General features: G+C 43.7%; 1 protein-coding gene across 3 annotated transcripts in view; it reads right to left on the bottom strand.

Annotated features, from left to right (window-relative positions):
• The window catches only part of LOC137436808 (uncharacterized), a 43879-nt gene extending 33842 nt beyond the window's left edge, over positions 1–10037 (bottom strand). Inside the window, exons 1-5 of one of the 3 annotated variants that reach the window (XM_068130926.2) lie at positions 9693–10037; positions 3091–3648; positions 2268–2350; positions 481–659; positions 134–314 (exon numbers count right to left, since the gene is read on the bottom strand). In XM_068130926.2, coding sequence (XP_067987027.2) covers positions 134–314; positions 481–659; positions 2268–2350; positions 3091–3613 — 966 coding nt within the window. In that variant the 5' untranslated portion in view covers positions 3614–3648; positions 9693–10037. Of the gene's footprint in view, positions 1–133; positions 315–480; positions 660–2267; positions 2351–3090; positions 3658–9692 lie in introns of all 3 variants that reach the window. The other 2 variants (XM_068130928.2, XM_068130927.2) reach the window with 2 other exon arrangements.
• Positions 10038–13432: the final 3395 nt, after the last annotated feature.

Raw genomic sequence — 13432 nt, 5'->3', positions numbered from 1 at the left:
AAAATTATTACTGTACCAATGTTCTTGAACATTAAACAGTTTACTACTGTACCAAAGGGACTTACAGAAGCTGTTATACCCAAGCACCTGGTAACTGGACACATTCTGAAACGGATAACCAAGTTATCTTTACCCCATGTGACCGAGGATGAGAATTTGGCAAGAGACGTTCTTTCCATTCACTGCTGCCATACTCCTCTCGGTCTTCCTTCTGATTCACTTCATCTCTCTCATAATCTTCTTCCTCCTCTCCAACAATGGTCTCACCATCACAAACACTCATTTTGGGCTGAATAGGTGAGTAGGCCAGGGAGCTAGGAAAATGAATAAAGGCACCATCTGGGTTAGACATGAAAAACACTGACGGATAAAAACAATGAGGAAACAGGTGGGATGTTTATTTATATTCATGACAAGCATAGATGTCCAGTAACAGTGAAGAATAAGTGTAACAAATGCTTTGAGAGAAAACAAACTTACAAGGAGGCATTGAGGTCTGAATGATCATTGTGGTGACATGGATTGAATAGTTCATGGTGGCCATTTGAAAGGTCCTTTGCTCGATCTCGATCCCGCGAGTTTGCACGGTGTTCCGCAAGCAACATGTCGAATTGTTTCCTCCGGCCTGGGACAGCTCGCCTGAGGCTCAGAGCATGCGCCTGCTCACGGCCAGCACCCCATCAGTCAGAGTACAGGGGCTTCAAAAACAAGCAGAGACCACACCAACCTTAACAAATAATTCATATGAAGGTGATTATAGCAAAAAGTTACACTTTTAAATGCTTCCCAAAGATCTAGATGCGGTTGAAGTACTGCTGCCACAATTCCATTCCTAACAGATAGTTGTTGACCAAGATCCCCCCTCATACTGTATGTGACAGTCCTTCATAACATGGGTATCTGCTCAATCAATCCTTCCCTCCGTCACCTAAGGTGGATGGAGGTTACGTTTTCACTACTGTCTGTCTGTCTGTCCGACTGTCTGTCCGACTGTCTGTCCGACTGTGAGCAGGATATCTCAAAAAGTTGTGGACGGATTCGGCCAAACTTTGGTGGAGAAGTTGGGTGTGTGACAAGGACAAAATGAATTTATTTTGGTGAAGATCCGGTTCCGGATTCAGATACGAGAACTTTAAAGTGATTCTTCATAGGGATAAAAACGATATCTATAACATGATCTCAAAAAGTTGTGGACAGATGTGGACAATTTGGTTTGGTGAAAATGCAGATGTGGATACAAGAGTTTAAAAAAATATTTAAGTAAATATTCACCACTGAATTCACCACTGAATTTCAAAAGCTTGTGGACAATTTATGACAAAACTAGGTAGATGAGTTGGTTAGGTGACAAGGACAAGCAGATTCGATTTTGGTTCAGGTCCGGATCCAGATCTGGCCTATCAGTGAGGTACAAAACGTAAACTGTTCAGTCTGGCAGAGATATACACTCTACCAAGTACCGTTAATTAGTTTTAGATGCGACCTTTGAATGGCCTGCCATTAACATGTCAGTTATTGTCCACAATGATCATGACAATGGAAACAGCTGAACAGAAGGACGCGGTTTTTCTTGATTGGATGTCAAACTTAAAGGTCTGTAAATTTAAGACCCCATCACCCTTCCTGGTGGAACGATGCATTTTTTGCGGTCTTTTGTATCACAAGGTACAACCTTGGTACTAGTGCACATCAATATAATGAAGCTGCTTTCAAACATGCAAATAAAAGTGGCATCGCTATAACAAGTGACATTGGAACAAATCACAAGAATAAGAATGAAACCTTGTTAGTCTATCCCCGAAGGGGATGCGGGACTATTTTAACACCTGTATTGTCTGAGTCTATTTTAATGATAACTCTGACATCATAGGTCACATGGTATGGCAGCTATATTGGATTGAAGGAAAAAAACGTGAACATCTCCAAAACCAATAAACTTTAAAAAAATGAAAATTGCCAGGAGAAGGGCAGGTTGACCTCACAAGTGACCACCAAGTTGAGCAAGAGTTTTTGGGATTGAAGTTTCATTTAAAAAATTTTTGCAAACAATACATACGTTAAGCAAATCAAACCACTTATAGGTATAGGAGGCTATTGCAAAGCATGCATGGTATACCATCCTATCAAATGCTATTGATATAAGGAAGTCCTTTCTTTGGAGATGACATGCCAGCAAAGGCAGTTCCTTTACAAGCCAACAGCTTGTTATTTTCAGTTATGTGTGAAATGTACATGGATACAATCATTATGTGAGATATTGTACTCACCTTACAAGTCAGTGAGCGAGTACATGGTTTTTTAGTCTCTTGGTTCAGCACGCCACAGTGGCTGTCAGGGTCAAAATCCCGGTCTGGAGGAGCATGACAGAACTGGCGAATCAATACATGAAAGCAGATCAGCACGACAGAGCAATTAACTCCCACCCACTTTTGGGGTTGGAACAAAGTATGAACAATGGAGCAACCGTAGGGTTTAGTGGTCATGATTCCAATTTTTTCTCTTCATCACAGACATTTCTACGAATATTGCTTTTACACAATACTGTATACATTGCTGGTGCATTTATGTACCATCTAATCCGTTATCCGTCTTATGCAATAATCAAATGAAAGACCAAATACTGCATTTGAGTTAACAGAAGGAACCCGAATAAGCAAAAATAATCAGGAGAAACGTGGATAGGATGCCGGTTTCAGCTACTACTCCTCTACACTCAAACCCATCCAGGCACAGCCAAGTGAACCTTACAAAAAGTTATTTGTTAGAATTTACTTCTCTATACTGCGTAGACAGATAGATAAACAAAGTGGAATTAAGAGTACAAGAGTTAAAAGAGAGGAAAATGAACAAAATGAAAATAAAAGCAAGAATTCGAATGAATAAAGAGAAATGTGAAAAAGTAGAAAGAAGTGTAAAAGGAACAAATACCAAAGATGTCGGGAAGAAACCGGATAGATAGATTTTAGCAGTTACTCGGCAGGCTCAAACACAGCAACAGGTATACACTACCAGATAATACGAGTAATAAGCACTGCCTTTATCCCAAGTTTGGAATTTACACATTTGAATAGACAGAAGTTTAGATCTCACCAAGCAAGCGTTTGTGAGTTGGCAACTTCTTCTTAGGATGATCAAAATCCCCAGGTCTCCAATTACAGGAAGAAGTTGTCCTACTAGTTATGGTTAAGTCATTGGTCTCCTCTTTAGAAAGAGCTACTGCACTCGGTACTGTAGCATCCCAATGCATTGAGGTACTCAGACCAGATTCCAAACTAGTCACAGGAGTTTTAACTTTGAAGGCTTGTGTTAATTTCAGTCGCCCTTGGGAACGTGTCCATGGAGCTGATGATGAGCGTTCCATTTTGGAGCCGGGGGGTGAAGAACTCTGAGAATGAGAACGGTGAGAAGCACCCTCAGCGAGAGGTGGTGAGAATTCAGATGTACCAGTAGGGCTGGGTACCAACGAGGGAGTGACAGACGCAGTAACAGCAGCAGCGGCAGAAGATCTTGGAGATACTGGTCCCATGCCGTTTACACTATGGGCAGCAAATGAGGAAATGGAACGACGACTCAATGGTGGTGGCAAAAATCTGGCAGACGAGTCATTGCACATGCTGAGACATCCATGGAAAAGTCATTTGTTTTTTCCTGCACATTCTCACATGGAATAAAAGCAAAATCATGCAATAATATTCATATTGAAATTGTTTCCAAGTAATGTCACTTATTTCACCAAACAAGCATATAAGCATATAACCAAACAAGCATAAAAGCGTCAAAAATCATTCACTGTATTTATATTTTACATCATAATACAAAGCTATGTTTTTTTTGAACGCTTAAGATTTTTGTGACACATTTCATACTTTTCATGTACAACAGTTTCGGGTGGTGGGCTTAGGATCGTAAGGTCCTGAGTTCGAATCCCGTTTAATTAAAGCCAGGTGGGGTTGACTCAGCCTGTCATCCTTCCGAGGTCGGCAAAATGAGTACCAGATCACTGGTTATAGAGGCATTGCATCAGAGGCAGACGCGCCCACTGAAAATGATGCAACCAGCAGCCGGGTGGCTGCACTCGATCCACCCATGTGCAACAGTGATGTCGTCAAGTCCGAGTCGAGAGGTGTTGAGCCCAAGTCGTGACAAGTTTGCAACTAAGACCTGAACATTTCTTGCAGCAATTTCAATAAAATGACAGCAAGAAAAGCTCAGTTCAGTTACCTCTGTGATAAACGATTACATTATATTACAACCCAACGGTCTCAGTATAACAAGAAGCATAAAAGGCATTAAAGATTTTTGGCCAGAACATTCTCATGGGAACGGTAAGCAGCACGTCATCATTTGGTATCAAATCGCACAGGCATGTCATCTGGAACCAATCTTTATCTGTCTTTGTGTTCACCATTTCGACTACCTGTTTTTTCCCCATTTTATATGCAAGCATTTACCAACGGAATTGAACATTGTAGGATGGAAAACAACTTGGTCGATCTCCAACAAATTTTGCATACATGCTGGAAGTACCCATGGCCAAGTCAGGCACAAAATAATTGCCCCTTACCCATTCCCGCAACGAGGTTGGAAAAACGACTTGCAATTTGTTTCTGTGCGCGTGACACAGTGCACCTTGTTTATGATGTCGGGACGGGCCCCGGGAAGGTTATAGGCTAGGTGGTGAGGGCGGTTGAGGCCCACCTCGGCCGGGCTGGGCCCATTTCACAATTAAAAGCTGAGCTGAATTATAGTAGTCAATCTTCTACGGCCACGAGCAAAAGCTGAATTATAGTAGTAAATTAATTCAAAAAGAACTAAAAATGTCGGGACAGGCCCCGGGAAGGTTACAGGCTAGGCGGCGAGGCCGGTCGAGGCCGCTTCGGCCGGGCTGGGCCCATTTCGCAATTAAAAGCTGAGCTGAATTATAGTAGTCAATCTTCTACGGTCGCAAGTAAAAGCTGAATTATAGTAGTAAATTCATTCAAAAAGAACCCGGGCAACGCCGGGTGCTTTCGGCTAGTATATATATATATAAACACAAGTTGTCTGTGTGTGTCTGCATTTTATTTAGAGATGGCTGAACGGATCTTCATCAAACTTTCAGAGGTTAATCAGTGAGTGCCTGGGAGTGTTTTAGGCCAAAAGGAAAAAAATGAAAAACGAAAAGTTGGTTTTTTGGACTTGGGGCCATTGCACCTTGTGGGGGTGAGAGTGCATCTACTCTGGTGAGGGGGGGGGGGGGGGGTTCTTTTTCTTTTTTGGATTCTTTTTTGGATCTTTAAAAAAAAAGTTTTTGGGGGGATTTTTTTTAAAAATCGCTCGATAGTGCCGAAGCCTTTTTAAATGAATGACAGTTAATATATACAAGTACACATTCGCAAAAATAAATACAAAACAATTCCCAGACATTTGAATACAAATAAATCAAACAATTCTAGAAGTGTACGAATTTGGTAGTATGGCTTCTTCTTCTTCTTCCTGATCGGCATCACACTTAACTCAGAAACGTGAGCCACATTCACTCAGAAACATGAACCACATTCACTCAGAAACGTGAGCCACTCCCATTCCTCTCCTGCCTCCCCCCCTCTCCACACCCTTCTATCCTCCTTCCTCCCTCCCCTCACCCTACCCTTCCCTCCCCCCTCCTCTCTCCACACCCTTCCCCTCCTTCCCCCCTCCCCTTCACCTCCCTCTCCTTCTCCCCCATCCCCTCCCCTTTAAGATATAAATTCTCTGTAAAAGAGCTTCCACTTCTGACTGCTCCCCCTCCCCCTCTCCACACCCTTCCCTCCCCCTCTCCCCCTCTCCCCCTCTTTCACCCCCTCCCCTCCCCACCTCTCCTCTCCCTTCCCCCCCCTCCTCCCCCTCTTCTCCCCTTTAAGATATAAATTCTCTGGAAAAGAGTTCGACTTCTGACTGCTCCCCTTCCCCACCCTATCCTCCCCTTCCCCCCCCCCCCCCCGTTCCCCTCCCCTCCCCTCCCCCACCCGGCAACGCCGGGTACTTCTGCTAGTTGATCTATAAATTGATCAATCAATAAATCAAAAATATCCTTTAGAGCCAAATAACTTGGTCAGTCATGTCAAAATATCAGCTTCCTAGCTCAAAAGGTTCCTGAAATATTGTCCAGATGAGAAAGGAAATAAATAAATACTTAATAAATCGATAATAATCAAGTAATTAATCAAATAATTAATCAAATAATTAAACAAAAATATATATATAGTTTTGGTCAGAGTTTTGGTCCCTTAGCCACTTACCTAGAATGGCTTTATGCCTTGCTTGGGGCGATTTTTAAAAAGATGGATTACATTGTGTTAATCATTCAGGATCATGCACACAATATCACTACAATATCGATACATTTCAAGCCATATTGCACTATATTCACCAACAGACATCAGCGCAACCAAGGGAAGGGGGGGGGGGGGTCAAATGGTCATTGGTGCAACCTCCTTGGCTCAAATATGGGAGAAAATTGACAGACTGACGAGATTAGCACTATTGACAGTGCATCGTGGTAGGTGTATCTCAGTAGATAGAGTGAATGACACTCTTGCACTCTCACCCCCATGCCTTGATCTTGTACTTTAATATTTTGTGGACCCCTGCTACGTACTCATTTAACAGACAACCTGAGTCCCTCCCCACGAAAGGAAAATCCCGGTTGTGCCCCTACCCACAGATGATCTGTATTGTCATTGAGGCTGGAAAGAATTATGGTACAATTCTGATTTCTATATCGGGCACTGAATGATCGTTTTAAGGCCATTTTCCCCGCTAGAGCGGGGGTTAGCCTTGCGGGCCCCATGACAATCATGGCTCCCTGTTTGAGGCAATATTTTTATGGCCGGATGTCCTTCCTGGCGCCAACCCTTAGTCGCCACTTACGATGCGCAGGGATACGGTGTACCTATTCTAAGCCGGGGTACACACCGGGATCATTCAGAATGATCATGCAGAATACTCATGCAGAATAAAAATTGTATACATGTTTTTTGTTTTTGTTTTTTTTAGTTTTTCGTATACAAGATCGAGGCTCGTGTAAGAGCTAACAGTAATCACACAAAAAGTCAAACAGACACAAACCGACACATAAAACACAAAATAGGGGGAGCGGTAGACAAGATGGGGAGAGAGGGGGAAGGACACAAACACAACATTTGAGAGCAGGGACATCAAGAGAACTGTGGGAGGGAGAGGGCTTGGGGGGAGGTGGGAGAGGTATAAAACATATGGACACTGCAAGGACTTCCAGGAAAGAAGTTGGAATTTCAAAAAAGTGGATCTGTGGTGAATTCGCATGGGGAGAAAAGATCAAGGTTTTGGATGGGGGAAGATAAGAGATGGTGGTGAACAGCTGTTTAAAAGACCTGGAGGGAGGAGTGGTATTGAAGAGAGTGAGAGAGTTTGTTCCAGAGGTGGGAGAAAAGAGGAATGAAAGAGTGAAGGTGAGCAGAGGGCCGAGATTTCGGCAGTTTAACCATCAGAGGGTTGCTGGCAGATCTTGTGCGACCTGTAGGAATATTTGGGTGACAGAGCACAGAGAGAGCTGGGGGAGCAAGGCCGGAGAGGAGTCGGTAGAAGACAGAAAGAGCACCAACCTGCCTGCGGTGAGTGAGTGAAAGGCCCTCGGAGTTAGCTTCATCGCAGGAGATTCCAATGATTGTGAAAAAATTTGGTAATTTGTCGACCATTTTGACTACTGAGAGGCACATGGTAGAAAGATCATTTTTAGTTCACCTGGACTTTAGATTTTGATGTACCTTGGCTACAAGCTTATCTGATCCCTAACGAAGGAGTATTGACCGCATCAAAATCTACGCCCATTAAGGGGTTCTACAGGGGGGTTTTGACCCCCCCCCCCCCCCCCCAAAAACATAGGTATTTGCTATCTTCTCTGAAACCACACACACAATTATGATGAAACATGGCCACAAGCTTCATAACTAATACCTAACGTAGGCGTATTGACCACATCAAAATCTACGCTCATTAACTGGTTGAAATTGGAATCTCCTGCGATGAAGCTAACTCCGAGGGCCTCTCACTCACTCACCGCAGGCAGGTTGGTGGTCTTTCTGTCTTCTGCCGACTCCTCTCCGGGCTAGCTCCCCCAGCTCTCTCTGTGCTCTGTCCCCCAAATATTCCTACAGGTCGCACAAGATCCGCCCGCAACCCTCTTGTGGTGAAACTGCCAAAATCAAGACTCTCTGCTCACAATCACTCTTTCATTCCTCTTTTCTCCCGCCTCCTAAACAAACTCCCTCACTCTCTTCAATCCCATCCCACTCCTCCCTCCAGGTCTTTAAGGCAGCTGTCCACCACCACCTCTTATCTTCCCCCATCCAAAACCTTGAACTTTTCTACCCCCATTAATTCACCCCAGATCCACTTTATTGAAATACCGACTTCTTTCCTGGAAGTCTTGGCAGTGTCTACGTGTTTTTTTTTTATACCTCTCCCAACCTCCCAAAGTCCTTCCCATGCCTCCTCCCCCTAAGCTCTCTCCTCCTAAAGATCTCCCGATGTCCCTGCTCTCCATCTTGTTCTCCCACTCCCTTTATCATAAGTTTTGTGTGTCAGTTTGACTTTTTGTGATCAATGTTAGCTCTTACACAAGCCTTGACCTTGTATACAAAAAAAAAAAAAAAAAAAAAAAGCATCCCGAGTATTGCGCTGCAATACATGTCCCCTACCGGCAGTCTGTCGTCTGGAAAACTGTTGGGGAAATTCCCAAAGTTCAAAGTGCCATAACTTTGTCAAAAATGATCGAAACGTCGTGAAGTTCAAACTTGATCTGTAACTTATCATGAAGAAACCATGTACCAAGTTTAAAATCATTGGCATTAAGAGTTTAGAAAAAAAGTCCAGAAAACTGTTCTTTGCGTGACGGACTGACAGACTGACAGACGGAGGGACGGAGTGCAAACCTATAGTCCCCTCCGGTGTACACCGGTAGGGGACTAATAAAATCAGGACGAAGACGCTAACAAATTCCTGCCCGAACCTACAAAGGGTGTTGGTTGCATCAGCAGCAGAGCCAAAAACATGACATGTAGCATGTATTGCTGTCATCAGCATCGAGAGGGCTTCAATTCAACCAATGACGTGACCAGATTCTGCGCATGAACAAAATTTAGATACGGTATGACGTCATGTTGCTCCTAATTCAGGTGAGCTTCAGGACCCGTGGTCCGATTTTTTGAAGTAAAATGCCACGTGCACACTGCCATCACAGGCATGTGGCTTCCCAAAAAAAATCCAAAGCATTTGTCCCAATTTTGGTCCCGAAAAAGAGTGCATGGCTCATATGCACTTCATGTCGTTCCGATAACTTTTTGAACACCCGTCGAACATATATCCCAGGTGCGAATTCTCATCGACGTACAGGGGGATCTCCAGTGAAAGGTGCGATGGGAATCTTTACAGCCACGACTGCTGATGCAATAGTAATCGCAAAGAAGCCCCAAAAAGGATGGTTTGCTTTGCAATGCGTCATTGCACCAGATGACGATTTTTCGAATCCAAAACCAGATCACACATGAACACCTCACAGTCACAGTGCTCATACGAAGGACGATGAATAACAAAACGGTCAAACATGCAAAACGAGCTTTAATCAAATAATATTAATAGAATCATTATCATTGTGCAATTTAATGGCAGCACGTCATCACGACGAGACCCACCTTCTGTGGTGCATTTGGCTTCCCAACGAATTTCCGTGCATCGAACAGCGTCGCAGGTGCCAAAAACGAAATCGCGGGGCACGTTCACGGCACGTGCAGCGTGCAGAGCACGTGAAGCTGGCGGGGAACGCACTCACGAGATTCACCTCAGAAACGGAAGATGACGTCGCCGTCTTGGAGACGCTCACTCATCAAATCGCCAAGTCTGACGGCCGTGCTTCGGTGACTAGCATGTGGGGCGAGCTGATCGACTGATGAACCGCAGAACGTGCCGTCTCTTGGAAGAGCCACATTTACTTCAGACACATTCAGAGCCTCATGGTCTACGCGTCACCACGCCAACGCGCCAATCAGACAACACGTCAATACGTACACGTGTGCGTCAATGCGTCATTACGTCAATGCGCCAACGCGCCAATGCACCAGCACGCGGACGTGCCAAAATGCTCGTCAATAATACGTGGACCTTATCACTGTGTAATGCGTTACGCGTAAACGTCAGCGCGTTAATGATTACGTACTGCTCCTTTTCTCCTGTTTACAAAATGGCCCAGGAATACTTGGAACAATTGCCATATCTTTCTCTTCTTCATTTTTAACGGCCACAATTATTCCCACGTTCTTGTGCCGTTGGCCAGAGGCAAGTTTGGCTCAAGTTTCACAAAGTCGCTGGCTCGGCCTGACGTTCGACTTAGTCGAGTAAGGGCAGGGATTTTTACTTTATTCAAGGTGCCGGTGAGAGCTCGCCCATTCTTTGCGAAATCCATTCGATAGACACTACACACATATTGCCGAATCAACTTGCCACCTGCCGATGAAACACTGGGATGACAGTTTATAACTGTGTCGGGATTCAAACCAAGGCGAGACAGACAGATTAGAGGCGAGTATGTGTACCTCTAATCTAGGTCTCAGTTGAGGCCATCCTTGAAAAAAGAAGAACAAGAGCAATCAGAGATTACAGACCCTCGCCAGGACGTTTTAGTAGTTTTTAAAGATTGTTTTTTTTGTATACAAGATCGAGGCTCATGTAAGAGCTAACATTAAACACATAACAACAAACTGACACATAAAACATAAAATAAAGGGAGGGGGAGACAATATGGGGAGAGAGAAGGAAGCACACAAGCACAACAATAGTGAACAGGGACATCGGGAGATCTGTGGGAGGGAGAGGGCTTGGGGAGGGGGTGAGGGGAGGAGGGGGAGTGGGAGGGAAGGGGTACACGGTACAAAATAAATTGACACGACAAGGAATTTCAGGAATAAAGTCGGGGATGGAAACATGTGGATTTGGGGTGTATTAGCGGGGGTGGAAAGGATCAAGGTTTTGGATGGGGGAAGATAAGAGATGGTGGTGACCAGCTATTTTAAAGACCTGGAGGGAGGAGGGAGATTGAAGAGAGTGTGGAAGTTTGTTCCAGAGGCGGGGAAAAAGAGAAATGAAAGAGTGAAGGTGAACAGAGAGTCTTTATTTTGACAGTTTAACCATAAGAGGGTTGCTGGCAGTTCTTGTGCGTCCTGCAGGAATATTTGTGGGACACAGCACAAACAGAGCTGGGGGAGCTAGGCCAGAGAGGAATCGGTAGAAGACAGAAAGACCACCAACCAGCGTGCGGTGAGAGTGTGAAAAGTCCTCAGAATCAGCTTCATCGTGGGAGATTCCAATGATCCTGAAAGCTTTGGTTTCTACAGCGTGAAGCCGAGCTAGGTGTGAGGCAGGAGCAGCAGCCTAGAGTGGAGAGCAGTATTCCATTGAGCTACGGATGAAAGCCTTGTATGTGGTGAGGAGCTCAGGTGTGCCAAGGAAGGACTTCGCATGACGGAGGATGCCCAGATGGCGACAGGCTTTGGAGGCCAGCTTGGAAATGTGGTTTTCCCAGGAAAGATCATGGCAGATAGTGAGACCCAAAATCTTGAGTGACGGAACTTCTTGGAGAGGATTGTTGAGAAATGTTGACCAATAATATAATTGGTGGTTGAATTCAGTGGCCAGATATGCAAATCCTCTTCAAATTTCAAGTCACTCAGATAAAAATTGAGGATTTTCCTAATCTGGCCTATGTTGACCTTTTGTCCTATGTTGACCTCAAAAATAGTTGGTGGTTGAATTCAGTGACCATTTTTGCAAATCCTCTTAAAATTTCAAGTCAATCGGATGAAAATTGAGGATTATAGAAATTTGGCCTATGTTGACCTTTTGGCCTATGTTGACCTCAAAAATAGTTGGTGGTTGAATTCAGTGACCATTTTTGCAAATCCTCTTCAAATTTCAAGTCAATCGGATGAAAATTGAGGATTTTAGAAATTTGACAAAATTGGTGACCTTTGGCCTATGTTGACCTATTGACCTTTTGACCCCAAAACAATAGGCTTCTTGCTTATGACCAACTCTACAATTTGGTGAAGTTTCGTGAAGATCGGTTGAAAATTGTGACCTGTAGGCGACTGACATACAGACAAAAAACAGACAGACAGAATAACGCACAAGACCAACCAATATCTACTATAAATGGATGACGTGTGTGTGTGTGTGTGTGTGTGTGTGTGTGTGTGTGTGTGTGTGTGTGTGTGTGTGTGTGTGTGTGTGTGTGTGTGTGTGTGTGTGTGTGTGTGTGTTTGTCATACTTTTTGACGTCGATTAATTAATTACGTACTATTCAAATGTACCTTTTAACCCCTTAGACTGCTGAGACCCCTTACACCTTGGAAGACCCTTTAATACTTGAGTCCCAAAAGACCCAATAGACCCTTCGAGGACACAAAAGAACCAGATGACCCAAAAGTCCCCGAGGACCCAAATCACCCAAAAGTCCCCAAGGACCCAAAAGTCCTCAAGAACCCAAAAAGTTCCTGAGGACCAAAAAGACCCAGATGACCAAAAGAGTCAGTTGACCCAAAAGTCCCAGAGAATCCAAAATACCCAGATGACCCAAAGATCCCTGAGGACTAAAAAGACCCAAATGATCCAAAAGTCCCCAAGGACCAAAAGTCAAATCACTTGGTCACTGTCACATCCAAATATCAGCTTCCTACCTCAATAGGTGCCTGAGATATTGCCCAGATGAGAAAGAAAACAAATAAATGATTAATAACGAAAATAAATACATAATAATCGTAAAATAATTAAACTATTAATCAATTGGCTAATACTAATAAAAAACCGAAACCACCACCGTTTCATCCGAAGCTGTAACTTAAAATTTTTTGTCATTAATCGAATAATTAAATAATTAATCGATTCATTGATTAATCAATAAATAAAAAATACCCTTCACAGCCAAATCACCCTTCGGTGCCCGGCGATGACGTCATGCAGCGTCATGTAGCCTGAAGATGGAATAGGAAGTGGAGTTTACAATACACAACTTTCGTATGTATATTTACGGTTTGGACACATGAGGGTGTTCGATGATTGAGTTCCGCAAAATAAAAAGTAGAAATGAAGAAGAAAAAGAAGAGGAAGATAAAAAAGAAAGAGAAGAAGAGTAAAATAAAGAGGAAACTGACGCGGCAGAGGAAGAAGAAAAAGAAAAAAAAGAGAGGAAAAAGAAGGAGAAGGAGAAGCAGAAGGAGGAGAAAAAGAAGGAGGAAAAGGAAAAGAAAAGAAAAAGGAAGAGAAAATGAAGAAGAAGAGGCAAATGAAGACTGTGGCGGTAATTGAGTAACGCCTGCTTATCGGACTTACGCCTGTGTGGATGGCGGATCTAATTTCTTACAAACACAGCACATAGTCACAT

The sequence above is a fragment of the Myxine glutinosa genome, chromosome 11 (genome assembly GCF_964187855.1).
Source record: "Myxine glutinosa chromosome 11, kmMyxGlut1.1, whole genome shotgun sequence".
NCBI classification, from domain to species: Eukaryota; Metazoa; Chordata; class Myxini; order Myxiniformes; family Myxinidae; genus Myxine; species Myxine glutinosa.
The sequence above is the reverse complement of the archived record's forward strand: the minus strand, read 5'-3'. Positions and strand labels throughout refer to the sequence as shown.